Source organism: Python bivittatus, unplaced genomic scaffold, assembly GCF_059951505.1.
Source record: "Python bivittatus isolate LINGU-HERP-01145 unplaced genomic scaffold, Pbiv_v1 ctg000330_np1212, whole genome shotgun sequence".
NCBI classification, from domain to species: Eukaryota; Metazoa; Chordata; class Lepidosauria; order Squamata; family Pythonidae; genus Python; species Python bivittatus.
In genome coordinates, this window is record NW_028277058.1 from 29,910,737 (window position 1) to 29,930,716 (window position 19,980).

The 19,980-nt window shown below is 38.1% G+C and overlaps 1 protein-coding gene across 4 annotated transcripts in view; it reads right to left on the minus strand.

Moving 5' to 3' along the window:
- The window catches only part of TMCC3 (transmembrane and coiled-coil domain family 3), a 120,739-nt gene that overhangs the window by 33,524 nt on the left and 67,235 nt on the right, over window positions 1–19,980 (minus strand). The window contains exon 1 of one of the 4 annotated variants that reach the window (XM_007424636.4): window positions 14,004–14,416. The exons of the other annotated variants lie outside the window; for them this stretch is intronic. Within the exon in view, the coding sequence (XP_007424698.2) occupies window positions 14,004–14,081 (78 nt within the window). The 5' untranslated portion in view covers window positions 14,082–14,416. Of the gene's footprint in view, window positions 1–14,003; window positions 14,417–19,980 lie in introns of those variants that run through there. 4 annotated transcript variants of the gene reach the window in all.

A 19,980-nucleotide genomic window follows, 5' to 3' on the forward strand; every position in this document is an offset into this window, starting at 1 on the left:
TTGGCAAGCGCTGGTTAACTCAGTTTTCTGAGTTCTATGGACTCATAAACAAATCCAGGTTCATAGCAGCCTTGAGATCCAATTCAAAAAGAGCAGGTGTTGCATACATTGTAAACTACGTTCAGAAGGGTTGGGAAACCAAAAGGCTGGTCATTTGGGAATGAACTGAACAGAAAATTAAGTTTAATCGGATATTCCATTTATAACTATAGTAACACACATGTTCTGTTTCTTTGCAGATTACAGTTGTAAAATAGAATTCTCCATTTTATTCTGGCTAAAAAGTAAATATACACCCCCACAAGCCAGTTTTATTTTTTGAACAAATGCACTTCTCCTTTGTGAGACCATTGAAGATACTGAGTGAGAAGGTATAGTAAAAAAAAATCCTTATTATGACAGTGGGAAAGTCCCTGTACTATGCAAGTATTCTAATGCAGCCAATTTGTACATAAATAGTAGCATGTAAAAAGAGCTAAGAATGAAAGGGACACACATCCAGTAAAACAGTGTAGTACCATACACATTTTTTAAAAATTCTCCCTTAGTAACTGACATTAGCAATGCTGCCTCTGGCCTGGCCCCTATTTTCATATCTATGTAACCTTTTATTTTCAGCAATGCCTCAGCTTAATGTTCTTTCTTGATCACTGTGAGAAATTGAAATGGTAGATTTTTTTTTCTTCCCTTTCCACCTAAGAACATAATTAAATTAGAAAAAATGTGGCTTAATCCTTCTTACAAATAAGAATATGACTAACCTAATAATAATACATAGCACTGGCAACTCTTAAAAGAGCTTTGGGCTCAGCACATACTTTAAGCCAGAAGAGAACTGACACCTAAAATAAGAGTAAAAAAGGCAGCAAAAAAAAAGTAAAAAATGGATGAAAGAGATCAAACCCAGCCTTTTCTACTGCAGGACAGAACAAATCCATGCAAGAATAAACTACACTGACTATGTCATTGTCTGCAACAGGTCTATAAACTGATTACAGCTATAAGATCTGGGCTGCAAAAGTCAGGATGAACATTAGATGGCAGCAAAGAGTTCAAAGATTTCTGTACTTCTCTGCTTTTGTCTACTGATTGTCCAGATCTCCACAGGCCAGGCCAGGTGGTCTGGATACTAATGCATACCAAAAATCCAGAGAACCAAAAATCAAGAGCACTCCTACTCAGTTCTATGGGACCGAGGAAGCTAGGACTTCATCAGTTACAGGGTTCTCTTCAAAGGCACTTTCTCTCAAAGTGGAAAAGGGGGAACATCTGGCTTGTAATAGTAGATGTATGATCTACAATCTCAGTTCTGCAAACAATTTTAAGGTCATTGCCTAATTTTGTACTGCTCTTAATTTGTTCTCTCTTCTTCAGCAATGGCTGTTTCTGAGTGAATTATGGGTCCTAAAGGATGTTGCCAGAGAAAGAACTGACCTCCTACTTTCAGTCTTCTTCCTCAATTTGTGATGCAGAACAGAAAGAAGATTAAAAAGATATTTTCTCTCATGGGAAAAGATTAATTAACTTGAAAACACTAATAAGTAGTACTGTATGCTAAAGATGTTGAAGGGCTGTTGAAAGTGAATAAAGATGTTCAAGATGAAGTGATCCATGTACAGATTTTGTTACAAAGAAATAAAATTTCTGAATACTGCCTAAACTGTAACGCTGAGCTAGATCAGTCTTTGGTGCTGAACTTGTAAAATTCCTGTATTAATTTTTTTTCCTTACTATAGTTTCCATACAAGCTGAAAACCAGCTGCTGCCATGTAGGCTTCCACTTTCATATGACAGAGGCCCAGATCCATAACTCCAATAATATTTTGCTTCTGTAAAAACAAGATAGATTTTTGAAAAGGAAAGACAAGAATGGAAGAAGTATGCAGGACAACTGCTAAAATGGATAAATTATCTTTATATATTTGATACTGAATATCTATCTATTCAATTGTATTAGAAGCAGGGGATTTTATTAGCTATTGGCTTCTCGATTAAAACATGGAGCCCTGCATTTTGTTTGAACTCATTTAAATATCTTGGAATAATTATTACAAGGAAGATTTCTTCAATGATAGAGCTTAATATTTCTAGTTCTTTATTTCAGATTAATACTGAAATGGTTTAAAATCCCCGTTTTAACCACATTTTTCCCCCATAGAATAAATGTGGTAGAAATGAATGTTACACCATAACTGACATAACTAATTTTAGACAAATTCCTAATGCCTGCTAAGTATTTTAAACAAACTGATAAGATGTTGAGAATGTACTTATAAGATGGTGAAATCCCCATTTTCTTTACCTAAATTACAACTTTCATATGAGCACAGGGTGGAGTGGGCATAATTTTTGTGATTTCCAATTACATTACTGGGCTTTTATTTTGACCTCTTTTTCTTCATGGAATTTAAGTAATTTATCTCAAAAACCATTAGAGGCATAATTAGAAAGTAATTATTTGCCCTCCTGTATATCTTGGCAGGGGCATAGTTCTTGTTTCAGTTATTTAGTCAGTTGTTTTTCCTATATTAAATGATGCAAAATATAATTGGACAATGTTAGAAAGAAAAATTAATTTCAATTCTAATTCTCCTGAGAAATTAACTTTATCCTAAATAATAAGCCTGAAATATTTTTTCTTTTGCAGTTCACGATGATACCAACACTTTGCATCCTCAACTGACTGTCAATGTTTTAAAATACTGATGTTTTGCAAAAAGAATTTGGATTGGCTACATCTGCTGAATGCTATATATTCAACTAAAACAACTTTTGACCTTACAGTTTGGGCCTGACACAACAGCCTTCTGAGGCTCATAAATTGTTAATATTATTGAAAAATTTTTTGGAGATTCCCAAAACTGCAAGTTATTTTTATGTACAATTGAAACCAGCATGGGAAATCTGCAGGTAATTTTGAAACGAAGAGTTGGAATATTCCATTTTAAGAAATCAATGAGTTATAGTTTGAAAGAATGTAAAATTTGTAACCTATTAATCTTAAAATGAGATTAATTCAACAAAAGATTTATTTTTATGTTTCCTGGACATCCCAGGGGATGTGTATTAGTGGTTGGATTACAAGTTCTGTGTGCTGGAAATGTAAAATTTTGCACAGGACAAACATTCATTTGCTTATGGTAACACTGTTTTGGTTTAATATTCACAGCGCTTAATAGAGTATTGGTAAATATTGGTAGAGTATTGATAAGATAAATAAAATTTGAAGATGATAATGTGATGTTAAATTATATTTTAAAAAAAGAATCTCTATTGAAGAATTTTGGATCTGCTTTGGGTGGGCCACAACTGAGAAAACTGCTTTTCCAGTGCAGAGATTTTACTACATCTGATTAAAACCCTGAACATGTGCACTTTCCATGTGAGAATCAGCTTTCTATTGACTTTTTGGGAAGTCTAATCACTTTGTGTGGTCAAGTTTTAATGTATTGTTTAAGAACTGAGCTTGTTTTATATACATTTATCCAGTATTTATTTTTACTTATATTTCTTTTCTCTGTTTTTGTTAGTTTATATTTTTTATTTTTAAAAATAACAAATTAGTTACATTTTCCTCTTTTGTTTATATGTTAAAGACAATTTAAAATATTAAAGGGGAGAAATGTGTCACAAACTGCTTTGCCTAAGTCATGGACAAGATTTCAACCCACATTTGGGGAATGACTTTTTAGAAAGATGGCTTCCATTTTCAACTATGAAGACTTAGCAAAAATTTTTCTCCATTCAATGCATATTTGAGTAATAAACAAAATCTATTCTGCATCTCTAAGAAATGAATGATCTTGAATCTGTTACAGATTTTGTTTTAAAAGGAATCCCTTTTCCTTTTAAACATTTCAACAAAATTGCAGTAAGCAGTGGCATGTGCTTAAATGCAGCAGTTCAGCATAACAGTTTCCATAATTTCTTCCAAAAGCAGAACGATCAGTCACATCTGGGTCCACATATTGCATTAAGCCATACTGTGCTTTGTTTTCATTTAGCCTGTATGAATGAAGCCTGGAGTGTCATTAATAAACCAGGATAAAGCAAACTTACCCACAAATCATGCTGTCATGGTTTACAATGTACAGATACAGGGATTAGTTGATTCCCTTGGCTTTCTTTCCTTCCGTCACCTCCCACCAAACATCACTAACTGGCATGAAAACATCCACCAATCACTCTGTTTACTTGAGAAAGGGATAGGAATAGTAGAGGAGGCACAATCTGACAGACAGTTAGACTGGTGCGTTTAGCCACATAAAAACTCCCCCTGGTTTTGCGCAACTGTTTTGCATGGGTGGGCTTAAAAAGAGCTGATAGTTAAGCTTGTTTTTGACACAGTTTAGCACTATTGTGGAATACAGCTAAACTCATTTTCCAAAGCAGCTCAAGTAACAGCAGAAGAATGTGTACTCTATCTCTGTACTCTGAAGCAACAGAAGAAGAATCAGCTCTGGTTCTCCAACTTCACTGGGCAGGCCACCCCCTGCCACCATCACCAATAATCAGCTGCAGCTCTCTGAGGGCTCTGCTTTGAAGACTTGGCAGTTACGGGACAGGTGAAGGGGAAGGAGCCAGAAAGAGCTAGAAAAGCTCTGTGAAAGAGCTAGATTCTCCTGCTGCTCAAAGAGAATGGTCCTGTAAAGACAGTAGCCACAAATCAGAGAGAAGGGGTGTGCCCACATTACCCTAAATTGGGTAGTAGGTGGTAGGATTTCTTTTCCCAGGGATAACTTGACTGCAACATCAGCTGAATGGTAAGTGAATTACATCAGTCTCACCCTCCAGCAAAATTGTGGTAGTTTGTTGCCTTTTAAAAGAGAAAATGCTACTTTAACGCAGGAACAGCTAAGGATGACTTTACTGTCTCAGCTATGGGTTCAGGATGAAATCAAGGCAACAACATGAGGACATGGCAGAAAAGGAGCTTTCCAAGGCATGCTTGGTGAGGTACAGTGGGAAAAAACCAAAATGCTTCGTGATAGTCAGACAATCCTGGGGAGAAAACTATGTTTTACCCACCAAATGAATCCCAGGATAGGACAGCAGTTGAGGAAAGAGTAATTAATGCTTTCCAACTCAACAGTGGTTGATCCATTCAGAATTAGAACGACAAAAGCTTTATCTAAAACAGAAGCTAAATCACCCCTATTCAGTCAACAGGCCCAGTGTCTTGGGAATATTCTGATGGAAATTATATGCCACAGGCTAAAATAAGCATGGTAAGCTTTCTGATGTCTCACTATCTGTTTTTACCACATTATCTTCTTTTTCTCTTCTGGATTTGCTTTATGCAGCCGCTCCAAGGCTCAGGGTGGCTGCTTGGAGATCCTTCTAAGGGCTTCCGGGCATGTCCTCATCCATCAGGATAGTTGGCAAAGTGAAAGAGTTGGGGCTGGAAAGCCTGATGTAGAAATGGAGAAGCCCCAGTACTGATGAGCTTAGTGAGCTCATGGACTGTCACCACTTGCTTACTTTTATGCTATAATGCCAAAACTGGCTATCTAAATATGCCAGGATGACTTTTGTGTAAACATTAGTATTGAGTAATAAATCAAAGTCTACTCTAAGAATTAAACTCAATAACCTCCAGAGTATACAGGCATCATGCCAGCTGGCGTCACATCTGAACATTTTGCATAGAGACAGCAACTATGACAAGAGTGCAAAACAGAGTTCCTTAGTTTCCTGCATACCATTAGGGAAATGACTGCCAGCTATGAGTCTTTCTACATTTTCTAAAAGTACCTTCTACAAACTGTCAAAAGAAGCATAAAAAGGAGGTGAGGATAGAAAAAATGCCTAAGCACAGCCAAAAAATTGGCTTGATAATATATGATGAAAGTTTGGTTGAATTAGTAAACGATACAAGGGGATGTAAGATTCTGAATTTGGGACAGACCATTATACGTATATGATTATATCATATATAATCATTATATGTATATAATGTATGATGATCTTAGGAGAAAGCAGCCATGGAAGAAAAGGAAAGAAGTGAAAGGAAGTAGAGAGAAAATAAAATGAATGCAGGAAGGGAAATTGTGGTTCCTATAAGGGACTTCCAGTGGAGGTATGACAAACTGAAGTTTCGCAGAGCCAACAACCACGGAAAAGACCAAGGAACCGCTGAGTAGTCCAGTTCCTTCAAACCTCTCCAGCTGAGGAGAGGACCAGAGATTGCCCAAATATGTTCCGGATGGCTGCTCCTTGTGAGGAGACTACAGGACAGTGGTTTTCTATGGGGTTGAGTGCCGGGAGACAAAGGGATTGACCATCTTGGTCACAACTGCAGTGGAGCCTTTTAAAGGACACTAATTCACAAACCTCACTTTCTAATCACTTTCAGTAATCGCCTATCAACCATTTTAGTCTTCATCAGGTGAGTTTATCTTCAACTCTGAACAAAAGAAAAATAAATAAAAAGCTAAATAATATTTTGATCTTAGAAAGTTATAAACAGACTAAGAGTCCAGATAAATTTGGAATATTGAAACTTTTACAATAAGGTTTTGGAATTAATTATAAAGAACAAACAGCTTCTAGTGTTAAGATAGAAGAGAAATAGATCTGTTTTGGTTTTTGGAAGACATAACAGGGATAAGTAATTTCATGACTTAAAAACTGGACACGAGAGGGGACTAAAGATTTTAGGTAGAGGAAGAAAATTCAAGCCTATAAAATGTAAAACATTATAACAATGAAAATACTGAAGGAGCCTTATGAAGCATGGAATCAGAATTTAGGAGCCACCATATCAACAATGTCAATAATGATGTCTGCTTCTATGGATAGGCTATGTCCAAAAGATGTTGTAGAACAAATTTTATCTGACAAGATAGAGTTGGTATTGAAAGTAGATTTACAACTGACAGGCCAAGAGAATGACTTGGAAAAGGATGTTTCACTGGATCTACAAAAAGAAATTGGCTGATGTTTTAAAATTCAAAAGGGAAATACAAATGATAAACCAGGAGAGTGTTCTGGACAATTTTTTCCTATTGGATTTACAAAGCCTTGAAGAACTCTGTGCAATATGACAAAGAAGAAATAAAGAGAAATCAAATCCTACAACAATATTTGAATGAACTAAAGATTAAGACTGTTAGAAGTAAAAGGAAGGAATATAAAGTTGGTTTATTTGATCAAGGTTAAAACAAGATATGTTGTTACTTGTGGCAATGTGATGGAATGTTGTTATGAAGGCCACGCTCAGGGAGATAAGCGTTTCCTTAGCCCCCAGCAGGAGCATGGGAACTTTAAGGAGATGAGACTGGCACCACCCTAAGGAATTCACGGTGTTGTGGCTTGCTGGCTTGGGAACTTAGGTTCAGTCTGGAGAGATTGATGTCAGGTTCAGCCCAAAGAACTCCACGAGACAGTGCAAATACAGTTCTCATCTTCTTAAACTTCCCATGCTCCTGCTGGGGGATAAGGAAACGCTTATCTCCCTGAGTGTGGCCTTCATAACAACATTCTATCACAGGCAACCCTTTATGGTCTTTCTGCTGATACAAGGACTGAAAAGATTATGCTTTATGGATTTGTTTATCGATAAGGGATGGGATATGGAATGAAGAGATAATTGTTTGTAACCTTAGAGGGGGTGAAGAGTCACTAAATGTGTTTATACTTGTTGGTTGGAAGGTTGAAAGTCACTTCTTTATATATTTCTTTTTCTTTATTATATTGTTACTTTTTTTCCTTCTCTTTTTTCTTTTTTCTTGCATCTTTTATTTCTTTTTCTTCTCTTTTAGTTTGTATTAGATTTTATTATTATAATCAAAATTCTTAATAAAATTATATATCAAAGAAAGTGTGATTCCTATACGAAAAAAGAATAGATCAATTAATCTCCCAACAAAATGAGCAAAAAGTAGTTCAGAAGGAGGACATGGAAGAAAATAATTATGTAAAAGTGCACTTCAAAAGCATGTGGAGTTGCATTAATAGGAAATAAGAAATGGATGTTTGGTGGAATGATAAAATGAAACAGTCTATGGATAAGGAAAAAATGCATATAAGAGAATGAAAAGAAGCTACAAAATACGGCATATGTTTGTGTGTGATTGCAAGATTCAATAATATTCAAGATTAAAAGAGGCAGAGAAAATGCAGACAATGTTGATGGAAATAATTGTTTTGGAAATGGGTGAAAAGTGCTAAATGAGAAGCCTCCAGAAGAGTGAATGAAATTAAAAATAACAATGAAATTATTTGTGATGAAATTAAGTTGAATGATTGCCTTATGTCAAATATTATAATTGAAATGAATTTTATAAATGTCAGTGACCAAGAAAAAAGATGCAAAGAAGTAATAAATGCTGAAAGAATACCGAAAAATGGTAAGGCTGCAGGTTTAGATGGTCTAATTAGAAAATGCTAAAATATGCAAGTAATTTCCTAATAGTTGAGAGTGGTTATGCCTGATAATTGGAAGGGAGAACTAGCAAGAATGAATGCAAAAAGTACTGAAAGGGTAGAAAAGGTAACAGTGAGGTAAATTTGCAAAGTGCACTGTGTCTTTATGATGGGCAAGATTGTGCATTTCACATTTTTTGCTCTCTAGCAGGTAATTGAGAAATGTATGAATATGACAATGTGAATTTATTGTATGCTTGTTGATTCAGAAAAATATGATAAAGGCTTAAATTATGGAATGTTCTTTGAGAATATGGAGTTGTAGTTTAGTTGGTGGATACAATAAAAATAATACATAATGGAATAAATGCTGAGCAAATAGTTCAAAATGAAACCACACTGTTCAAATATAAGTGTCCAAGTTTGTCTTGAAGAAAAATAGTATTCTAAATATTTTAGTTTTTCACAAAATTCCTGTTTGTATACCCATCTTCAGTTTACTTTGGAAAAGCTGTAAGAAATAAGAAAGATTAATGGATATTGTCAATATCTGATACTGGAGGAAGTCCCATTAATGTACTTCTACCTTTTCTAATAAAACCCATCTGTTAAATCTTTAAAACTATGGGGAAAAATGAACACATGAACTCTTAATACAGTAAATTAATTAAATTATCAACTTTCTTGTATCTTTGCCCCATATATTATTGATGCTAGCAGCCTCATGTAATGATGTAAAACAGAAAGGTATTTATTTAATGTATGTCCTACAACTAATATTTTACTATATTAATTAGCATAATTTTTAAAACACTGATGAAAGTGAAAGTTTTAAAATTTAGTTCACTGGAACCATGAGTTATTCAGCAAGTACGTATCAAAACAAGGTTAAACACAATCCTGTTTCAAAGTGAAGAACCACCTAACAATACTGCAATACTGAGTGATGTAATCGATTGAGGCACTCATAAATTACATCAACAATATATAATATGACATTCTTTGCTGTCTCTTAAAGAGAGATGCCTTTTCAAGCAAAAGGGGACAGCTGCAATACGTATTTTGACAGCAGCTGTTATGGATAGATTGAAACTATACCTTCATCCGTCAGCTTGGTGATAATGTTAATAACATTTGTTAATAACATTCTTCCTTTACTCCATTTGGGAGATGCTTATTTTCTAATTCTTTTGGATCACATATCTGTGCTAGCAGGTTTCTTGTGTGCCTTGCCTATCCATTTCCATAACATTCCTGGAACCTTTCCTTCAAAACAAAAATAGATTTTACTCTGGCAAGTAAGAGTAGGACTCTCATCTCCTCCATTTCAGAAACATGTGCACAATATTCTGTGCGCCAAAATCTCATTACACAGAAATTCCATTTACATAAATTAAGAAATAATATGATAGGGTTTCTCATGAATATGAAGGTGGTGAGAAGGATAGCCTATTTTACCCATTCTTTAAAGCAACACCCTCCCCCTCCGCTATGGAAAATACCCTGGGAGAGATCTCAGGAACTATGAAAGCAGTAGAAATAAAATTTATTTTTGCTGCTTTGCTACACCTACTTCATTGCTTTTCACTGTGTAATGACAGATTTTTTTGAGATGGTAGTTTTTAAAGAAATGGCTGCAGAAAAGGTAGATTATGTGAATTAGCAGGAGATTGGGAACAATGCAGAGAAATAAACACACACACAAATACACCTTCCCCCAACATAACCTATATTACTCCTCTCCAATATATTTCCTGGGAAAAAGTTAAGAAAAATAAATATTAATTTCATTCCAGGTAAATTTAATTGTCTCCAGTACTATCTAGGGCAGTGTTTCTCAACCTTGGCAACTTTAAGATGTGTGGACTTCAACTCTGCAAGTTGACAACTCTGCAAGTTGGACTTCAACTCTGCAAGGCTGGCTGGGGAATTCTGGGAGTTGAAGTCCAATCTTAAAGTTGCCAAGGTTGAGAAACACTGATCTAGGGGATAGAGATTCTATTAAGATAATGTGCCACTATCAAAGTCATGCAAATGAGTTTATTTTAAATATTTAATTATTAGGAAACCTCTGCTTATCCATGCAATGCATTTGAATACAATGGAGAGGCATTATAGACAGGAAGATTCCTTCCTTTCCCAACACAGAGAAATAATCCAACTGTTCCAAGCTGTGCAATTCATCTATTTTGAAGCAGTAGCGTCTCATTTACAAAAGGAAGAGTTGTTTTGCCTAAAGCCATAGATCAGACCAAACACCTATATAAATAGTCAAGTTACATTTTCTTTGCTTTTTACTAGACAGAGATAGTTTTACTTACTGAGTAGACTACTTTCAGTCAGTCAGCTACCTAATCAAGCCTTTGCTCCATCTGCAGTTAGCTGTGAAGCAAATGCTAGCCTAGTATAATCTTATTGCAGGCTCTTCACCAAAACCTAATAATTTTAGATCAGTTTCGGGCTGTTCCACATTACTGTTTAAAATAACACTTTTGTCTAAAAATGCACTTAAACTATACAAGAAAAAATAGATAATACTGTATTATTTTATTCTTTTTGTTTTGGTAGAGTAACAAAAACAGCTTGGAAAAGATATTCAGATTCCATAATGTGTCTATACCTAGATCAGAATCATAAGGCAGTAGTTTTCCCTGTGACATTTTATGGAAGTGAAAGTTGGACTGTAAAGAACCAGGACAGAAAGAGTATTGACACTTTTAAACTTTTGTGTTGGAGAAGACTCTTGAGAATACTGTGGACAGGCAAGAAAACAAACCAATGGATCATTGAACAAATCAATTCAGAATTCTCACTCGAGGCACAAATGATCAGGCTCAAATTATACTTGGGCACATTAGGCGAAGACTTGGGTCTCTGAAGAAGGCTCTAGTGCTGGGAAAGATGAAAGGAAAGAGAAGGGGATGACCAGCAGTAAGGTGGACGGACTCAGTTATATTAGCAATGAGTGCCCTGTTGGAAGACATGTAAGAGACCAGGTTGGGGGCAGATTGTTCTTAAAAAAATCTGTGTGGTCACTAAAAGTTGATGGCACATAATCAATTAATCAATAAATCAGTGGTTACTGAAGAAAAGGTACTCAACAAATGTTCTCTTTAAATCTCCGTGCAATATCCACCAATAAGCAAGAGTCTCCTTCTATTCACACAAGAGGATTTTCAGTTTGGGTATCTGCCTGCCCCAAACTGCATCAAATGTCCCATGACCCATTAAAGCAAATCTGCAAGCATAGGGGACATAATATAAAGGCACTTGGCAGCCGAACAAAAATTTGGGTTATGTCAGCCCTTCAAGGTAGGCCAAGCAGGAAACCAAAACCGTGATACTTGGTTACTACCAATATTGTAAGGTTATAGTAATAGTATCTTGCAGGTCTGAAAGCACTTCCGCCCTTTCCTGACTTTACTTTCCAGAGAACTGTGGGGAGGTCCCTTCTGAGACACTCTCTCCTCCCCATCCTCCTTTGGACTCAGATGTCTCTTATCAGACCATTGTCTAGGCTATGGCTCCTCCTCCTGTCTCCCAAGATTATTCTCACAGCCCATTATAGGTTCCAACAGCCACTATGTAATGTTTACATTACCTATCTTGTTTTTTTAATTTATTTCCAATATTTATATCTCATCCCAATTCTAACAGGCTTGTTATGTCACGTGCTTTACTTGTTCTTGGTTCTTTGTATTGTATGTTTTATGGTGTTGTTACCAGCCCAAAGCACCAAGAAGTAAAACACGTGTTATAACAAAGCTCCAGGAGCAACACAGAGCCAAGGCACTCCAACACGCCTGCTCCAACAAGATGGTTTTAACTAATATGCATATGATAAGCAGGGCTGAGATCACTCATACTGCCAGGGGGTGGGATATTCCAATAGTTTTACTACATTTCTGCCATATCCCATGACGTTTCTTTCACCTTGTTCCCAGCCCATGAGTGAGACAGCTTTAAGTTGTTCTGAGCTGTTGTGCTGTGGAAGTAATATTTCCCCCCTTATTCCATCACTGTCCAAGGATAGCCTCAGGCTGTATCAAATCTGTTACTCTGTGTCACCCATTACGCTGGAGGGCAGTCAGATGACTGCTCGGACATGAAAAAGAAGCAGCAAAAGCAGGAGGGGGATTGGTACCATGGAAAGCAAATTTCATGCCCATTTGATTTTCTGCTAATTCAAGGACAGGTCAATAGCCTTTCAACTCAGCAGCAGGGAAATGCCCACAGACTAACGCATTTGGAGTGCACGAGCTTGCTGTTTTTATTACTGGTTTTAGGAATGTTTATTTCCCAGCTGTATCATGGTAAGTTAGTATTCCAATTGTGGAGAAATCACTGCGCATAATGCTCTCCCTTTGAAAAGCAGCAAGTGGCTGCAAAAAATCACTGTCAGTGATTGGGTAGCAGGAATGGCATTGCTGGATTCCTCATCTTTACTTTCAATAAGCCCTGCTAACATTTTCCAGTATTTATTATGACAATTAGGAAAGGAAGATTTAAGCTCTTCTTCATCCCCTTTTCTTATTCTAAAATATCCCAGTGAGGCTCATGTCTGTAAAAACAAATCAGTTCACAAAAGTGGTATTAGGGGAGGTTTAACTCCCCGCCCAGATGCCACTGGTCTGATCAAATCTGAATCAGGATAGCACATTTCAGTCACACAGATCACATCCATCCCGGCTGGCCTTGCATTCCAAGAGTACCAACCAGATATTTTAGTGAATATTTTAGTGAATCTGTCACACGCTATCAGCTGAAGGCAGGGATGAGCAGCTGTTTTCAGTGGGAAGCCACACTTGGCCTTTGAGTGGCACACATGCTCCCACAGGAAAGTGGGGCTACTGAAAAGAAGTGCTTGACACCAGACAAAAAAAAAAAAGGTTCTTAAATAAAATTAAAATGAAGTCAATTCAAATCAATTAATAGGATTACTTCAAATGCATTTCATACATTCTCCCTTCTGTCCCGCCACAATTCAAGTAGATGCCAACTTCTGAAGGCTTTAAAGGACCACCAGTCATTCTGCCCTGCATTAAAGCCCTCTGGAGGGTGCTGATTCCTGGCCACACACAGCAGTTAAGGGGTCCAGGAGAGAGTGAAACTCAGGAGTTAAATTTTCAGGACACTTTTACCACTTCAGTAGTGCGGGGCGCTGAAACCGAAGCCTTAAGGCCAGGACGTAAGCTCTCCAGAGGTCGATTACTTTAAGCCCTTTTACACCAGGCCGGCAAAGTGAGTGCCTGTAACGTCCGAAATGCACAGACCAGCGACGCGACAACAGAGGCGCAAAGGCAGACGGCCCAGGATCCCGTGCAGCTGCTTGCCCGGAAAGGCGAACTGAAACTACCGCAGAAGCACACCTACACGCTGAACCGGAGCCGCTTTTTCACGTGAGACAGACGGCTACCGCGGCAACCCCGAGGCCACCGAACAGAACCGAAGGCAGGCGGGTCGGGTCGGTCCCAGAAGGGACCCACTCGATATCATTACTAAGGCAGCTCCGGCGGGCGAGGTTGTCCTGAATTAAACGAAGCAGGAGGAATGCGGGGAGTTGTTCACCCGGCAGCCTTGCAGGTGAGGGAACAGGAGCTGGGATAGGACAGGCGGCGGAGGGGAAACGCAATTACCCGGGTCTTGAAGCGTCGGTGCCGCTCCGGGTCGGAGTAAGTCCTGTCCACAGCTAGGGCGGTATCGCTGCCGGGCATGGTCGCCGCCGCCTTCTCTCTCTCTCTTTCCCCGCACAGAGAGCGTCCCTTCCAACCCAGACCCTCCGCTCCGAGCCGCAAAGTAGCCCAACTCAACTCGGCGCCTGCCTATCCCCGCCTCTTGGGCGGGCAGGAAAGAGAGCTGCTGGAGCGGTGCGCACCAGCGGGAGACTCCCCCCGGCGGAGCGCCGGGCCGCCAGGAACGCCTCGAGCTTTCGTAGGTCTTCTGCGCCCTTCCTGAAAAGCGGCGGGCCGGGGGAAGCGTGCGCGCGAGGGACGAGCGCCAGCCCCGACGCGAGGTGCCGAAAGACAGCGGAGCCGCCGCCGCGATCAGAGCCAGGCTCCCTGTTACGCCCCACCTCCGCTGGACAAAATTGTTGCTGTTCGCTTTCCTCACCACCATCACCCCGTCGCCTTTTCCGGAGGAATTGCCACCAGGAAAGGGGCTCGTCGTCGCAGACTTGAGCGCAACGGTCCCGAGCACAAAACAGGAAATCTCCCTCTTCTTATCGAAGACGCCAGGAGGAAGGGGAGTCGAGAGCGCTTCTCTTCTGAAAGATTTTTTTTTCTTTTTACTTCTGCAAATCTCATTGTTTCCCAATCCTTCAGATGCTCCGTTTGGGGCATGAATTAGGAGAAACCACATATTGTACATATCCCAACACAGTGCAATTTACCCATCCTTAAGTTGGCCCCAAACAATGCAGGCATAACATTTGCTGTCCCCATGGACAGTCTCTATTTTGTTCTTGAGGTTTTTATTGGAAGCTGTCAGAATAAAGGAGAGTTGGGTGCTGAGTAAGTGGCTAGATAAATGGGTTAATAAATAAATAAGTGAACGAATGACTGAATGACTGAATGAATGCCCTTATACCAGAACAGTTGATGATGATTTAAGGTTTCATGGGCTGGGGATGAGCTAAGGACAATGCCATTGGACAATGGTGGAAAACTGATGTCATCAGGGCATGATTCTGTCAGGTTAAATGCAGGTGGGGACAGGTCCTATGACTATTTGTGAGAACAGCAATGAGGATTAAATTAACATTCCCACAATAATGGCTCTGTGAGGCTAGAAGATACTGTACACCACTAGTGAAAAGATGTCCTACAATTTTAGATTTTTTTTCCTTTGCAGGACTGAATTTTATTGGGGATCAATTGTTGGGGGATGTATACGCACAGTGGGTCAGCTGAAGCTAGCTACGCAGGGGGCTGGAGTGGATGGGGACACTCATTTTCTTTCATTGTTACATCCATTTCCTCTTTTTTCTCTTTCTCATTCTTTGTGTGCTCCGTGTCTCCTGCCACACAACAGGCTACAAGACTCCTTGCTGAGCTGATTAAGATCAAGACTGCTCACTAAGCTAATTTCAGACTTCTGAAATAAACTGAAGGATGCATGAAATCAGACTGAAAGCTGCATGTGGTCTTATGGCTGAAGGCTCCCCATTCATGAACTATGGGACCGGATCTTTACTCTAGAATAACAGGACAGAACTTTAAGGGAAGAACAGCAACTCTCACAGAAGTCTTCAAAAACCAGTCATTTTGCCACTTGGCAAGTTGATCATTTGTATTCACCCTGTGAACCAAGAACTATTTCTAATACTATATAGATCTAGAATAAACTGCAGGGGCTAGTCCAGGCCATCAACAGTTTGATGGCTTTGTGAAAACAGGTGGCTGTTCACTGGGTGACACGTAATAATGGAAAACAAAATTCAAAAACAAAAAACAAGTCTTCCTTTCAGGTAAAAGCTATGTGAACTGTATTAAAAAACTGTTGTAGATTTTTCTAGACCTTTAATAAATAAACATAATAGTTGCCATGTCTTTTGCAGTAAATCTCATAGATAAAATACACATTAATTACATAATTGCTAAGTCTCAAATCCCTAAAGCTGAAGAAAAGCAGATGCTTTCAAAATTCATTCGGTAGCCTTTTCTCTAGCCCAATGATTATTTCATATAATTCAGTTAATGGATGCCTTAGTTGATTAATTAACAGAAAAATGGCTATTTGGGAGCTCAAGAAAAATGGCTATTCAGGAGCTCAAGCTAACCAGGTTTAAGACACTGCTTTTATTTTATTTTTTGCCATTTTATTCACCCAGTAGAAAATATACCAGAAGACATCTTCTTTGTTTTTTTCACAATTGCCAAGCTCTGTGTATTAGTGTTCTTGAACTTGAAAGGCTTTTTGCCGGGCACTGTCAGACTGCCTTTGCTTTGTCCTCACCCTTTCTTCAAAATCTATGCAGGCCCTGCAGATGTTCCTTCGTACATTCTGTATTCTGAAAAAAAAAATTGTGTTGATGTCTCGATATCATCATTTTGGCTGGAGATTTTGAAGGCTTTTTTCCTTATTCAAAGCATCTTAAATAAACAGGAAAAAAGTTTTCAAAGTCTCAAGTTTTAACCTTTATTTCTCAATGCAGGTCTTAGGAATAGGCATAGTTTTAAATAGCTATGTGATGAAACCTAGTACATCTAAATAAGATACATTTTCTAATGGTGCAAAGGAGAACCCTAAGTTGCCTTTCGAAGCTTATATATCAATCTTTACTGGTGCTATTGCATATATGGTGCTATATCAAAGATGGGAGATTATTTCTTGTCTCCCCACCCCCCGCCCTGGATTTGTCTTCTTCCACCATCTCTAGCCACCTAGACTCTGGTGAGTAGGCAGCATACAAGTTAAATAGATACACAGATAGATAAATAGATAAATCCTTGAGGAAGGAGTATGAACTGTCTAGGGAACATTTCTGCTTGGGTTGCTGAGAAATCCTGCCTACCAGGATTAGAGAGGGAATCGCTAATCAACTAAAAGAGAATACCTGTTCCACTAAATTAAACTTTGAGACTTCAGATTGTTGACTGATAAATGCAAACTCTGTATAAGACTGTAAACATATATTTGGTAACAAATTATAAAAATATTGGGTCTGCAGGCTTTAGATGAATAGTTCACTTAATGATATCTGACAACTATTTGAGAACTCAGCTGTAAGAAAACCTTTCCAATTACAGTCACAAAATGATACAGAAGTTTTAGGCAATGAAATAAAAAACCCTTGAAATAGTAAGGATTTTTCTTAAAGGACGCACGGACATGTTTTTAGAATATAAATACAATAACATAAACATGAGAGGTATTATTTTAAAAATTGCACTTATTAGCATTGAAATTAGGGCTAGAGCCATTGTAGAAAACCACTGTTTATATCTTCCTACGCTAATTCTAGTACTGTAGTTCACCAATCAGCACAGAAATCTGTATGGTCTGCTATGTGGATTGTGGGTGACCACACCGACAAGATTATGCCACAGTGCCCTTCAAAAGCATGATCAAACATACAAGAGTCACAGTTCCTGATGCTTCTCCTCTGCTGTATATGAAAATTTAAAATATGAAATGAAGTCACTTTTTTGATAAAGCATATTCAGCAGATGATTAGGGTTTTGACCAACCTTGTCTTGCCCCAGAAGCTAAGCAGATTCAAACCTGTTTCATATTTGACAAGAGACTAAAAGGACATAGAGGCATGTAGACTAGGCTGGGACATAAAAACATTCCCAGAAGATGGCAATGGCATGCTATTTCCATATCGCTGCCCAAAAGATGGCACAGACATGTCCATGAAATCACTAGGAGTCAAGTTTTACTCAAAACTTTGTATCAGTGTGCATAAGGATAACATAAGAAGAATACAATGGCTTTATTCGGGTATACGTTAGTAATGTATATATTCAAATAGTACCACTTGCATTTTGATGTGTTTTTTTTAAATAAGCTACTGAGGCTTCAGCCTTTCTTCCATACCACAAAGTTTTAACTTTACAGGGCTGACAATCAGAACAGAACAACCCCACATACCATTTTGTGTCTTAGTCAGGGTTTACCTGCCATTCTTCCTGATGCATTACTTCTTTCTTTTGTAATTATCAAAAGATGTTAGGCTTCTAATTATGAAATACTGTATCCCAGATATTTTCTCTGTCTCTTTCTTCATATATATGTATTTCCTTCTCTCTCTCTCTCTCTCTCTCAAACATTATCTGTTCAACTCTGAATGGCAGATAATAGCCATTATACAAAAAAAAAAAGCAGACCCTGCACATGAGGGAAAAGTGCTAGGAAGAAAAAAAAATACAGGAAATCACAAAGGAGACACTGTTCCTTCTTTTTCATTTCCTAGTAAACTATGAATTGCGTCCATCCAAGCCAGGTAACTTCTACTCCAGTGCTATTTGGTTTAGCATGTAAACAGCAGTAAGTCGTAGCACCCCTCAGTGTCAACAAAAGAGAGACAGAGCTATGCAAGGACATGCTGTCTTTCACAAGAATGCTATTGATGAGCACTCCATATTTCTATCAGCTTTTCATAATCATCCAAAATGAAGCATTCCATCTGTTCAGGCACATGCTGCTTCTCCTGGATGCAGCTGAGTACACACTGGTTCTTTTTAATGCAACTACAGGCACTAGTTCAAGTAGTTGAAATTATTTGAGGTATTTTGTGAAAACCTGGGCTCAGGTATTCGTTACAAATGTGACACCATCTCTTCTAATGCCTAAATATTTCCAAAGGTTAATTGCAAGTAGCTATATATCTATAAATTTGAGTCATACTTTCTTAAGCATGTATGGAAAGTAAAGTTTAGCTTCTTTTACTCTCTTGCCAGACTATAGTTTACAGGTTCTTTTCTTATGCATGTATGGACAGGAGAATAAAGAACCAAATTATCATATTAGCTAGTGACAGTTTTGAACTCTGGGTTATACATTTTTATTACATCAATTGACCAAGTGCAGTAAGTCACCTCCCTACCTCAAGATGCAGTACAACTGAAAACATCAGGGAAAAAAATGGAGGAAGGTTAGGGATGTGGAAGAAGGAGTAAACAGGTACTCAATATGCAGTTATTTCCATTACATATGCTAAGGTTTAATTATGTGATGGCTTCATAGATTACTTTTTAAATAAGAATGAGAAGTAAGAGAAAACAAGAGAGCCAATACAATTCAGTGGTTAAGCTGCTAGATCAGTGATGGTGAACCTATGACACGCATGTCAAAGGTGACACGCCATGACATTTTGGGTGATACACCAGCATTCACCAACACCTGACCACAACTATCCTCCCTGTTTGAATTACCAAAGAAACTGAGTTTGTTTTACTCATATTTCATTTTTGTAATTATCTGACTTTTTTTATATAATGCATAGTACCACACACGATTGGACTGTATTTTTTTAAATAAATGAATATGTAAAGAATTGTTTCTATTTTGTTTGGCGGGGGGTATGACACGCCAGCACAGTCAAGTTAGGCATTTTCTGAATTTTTGACCCACCGAACCCAAAAGGTTCACCATCATTGTGCTAGATTAGTTGTGAGACTAAGGTTTGTTTGTTTGTTTATGAATTTATATGGCCAATCAACTCAAAATTATGTGACTTGGGGTAGTGTACAAAAGACAAAAAAACAGAAATAATTGGTACAAACTAACATCATACATTAAAATGTTAAAAAGCAATAAAATGGTAAACAGAATTGAAAACATCTACAACTCACCCATTGGGGACTCCACTCAACCTGAACCCAAAGTCCTAATCCACTCTCAGCCCCAGAAGTACCCAAGGTGACTTGAGATCAGTCACTACCTCTCAGCACAACCTATTTCACAGGGTTGTTGCTCTGGAGAAAAATAGGAGTGAGCATTGTGCACAGCACCTTAAGCTTCCTAATGAAAGGTGGGATATAAACCTAATAAATAAAAAAAAATAAAACGAGAAGAAATGCACAAATATTCCAGAAACTGGCTACAAATATACAAATGTATTTTAAAGCATCAAATAACACTTTGGATAAATTAGGTACTGGTAGT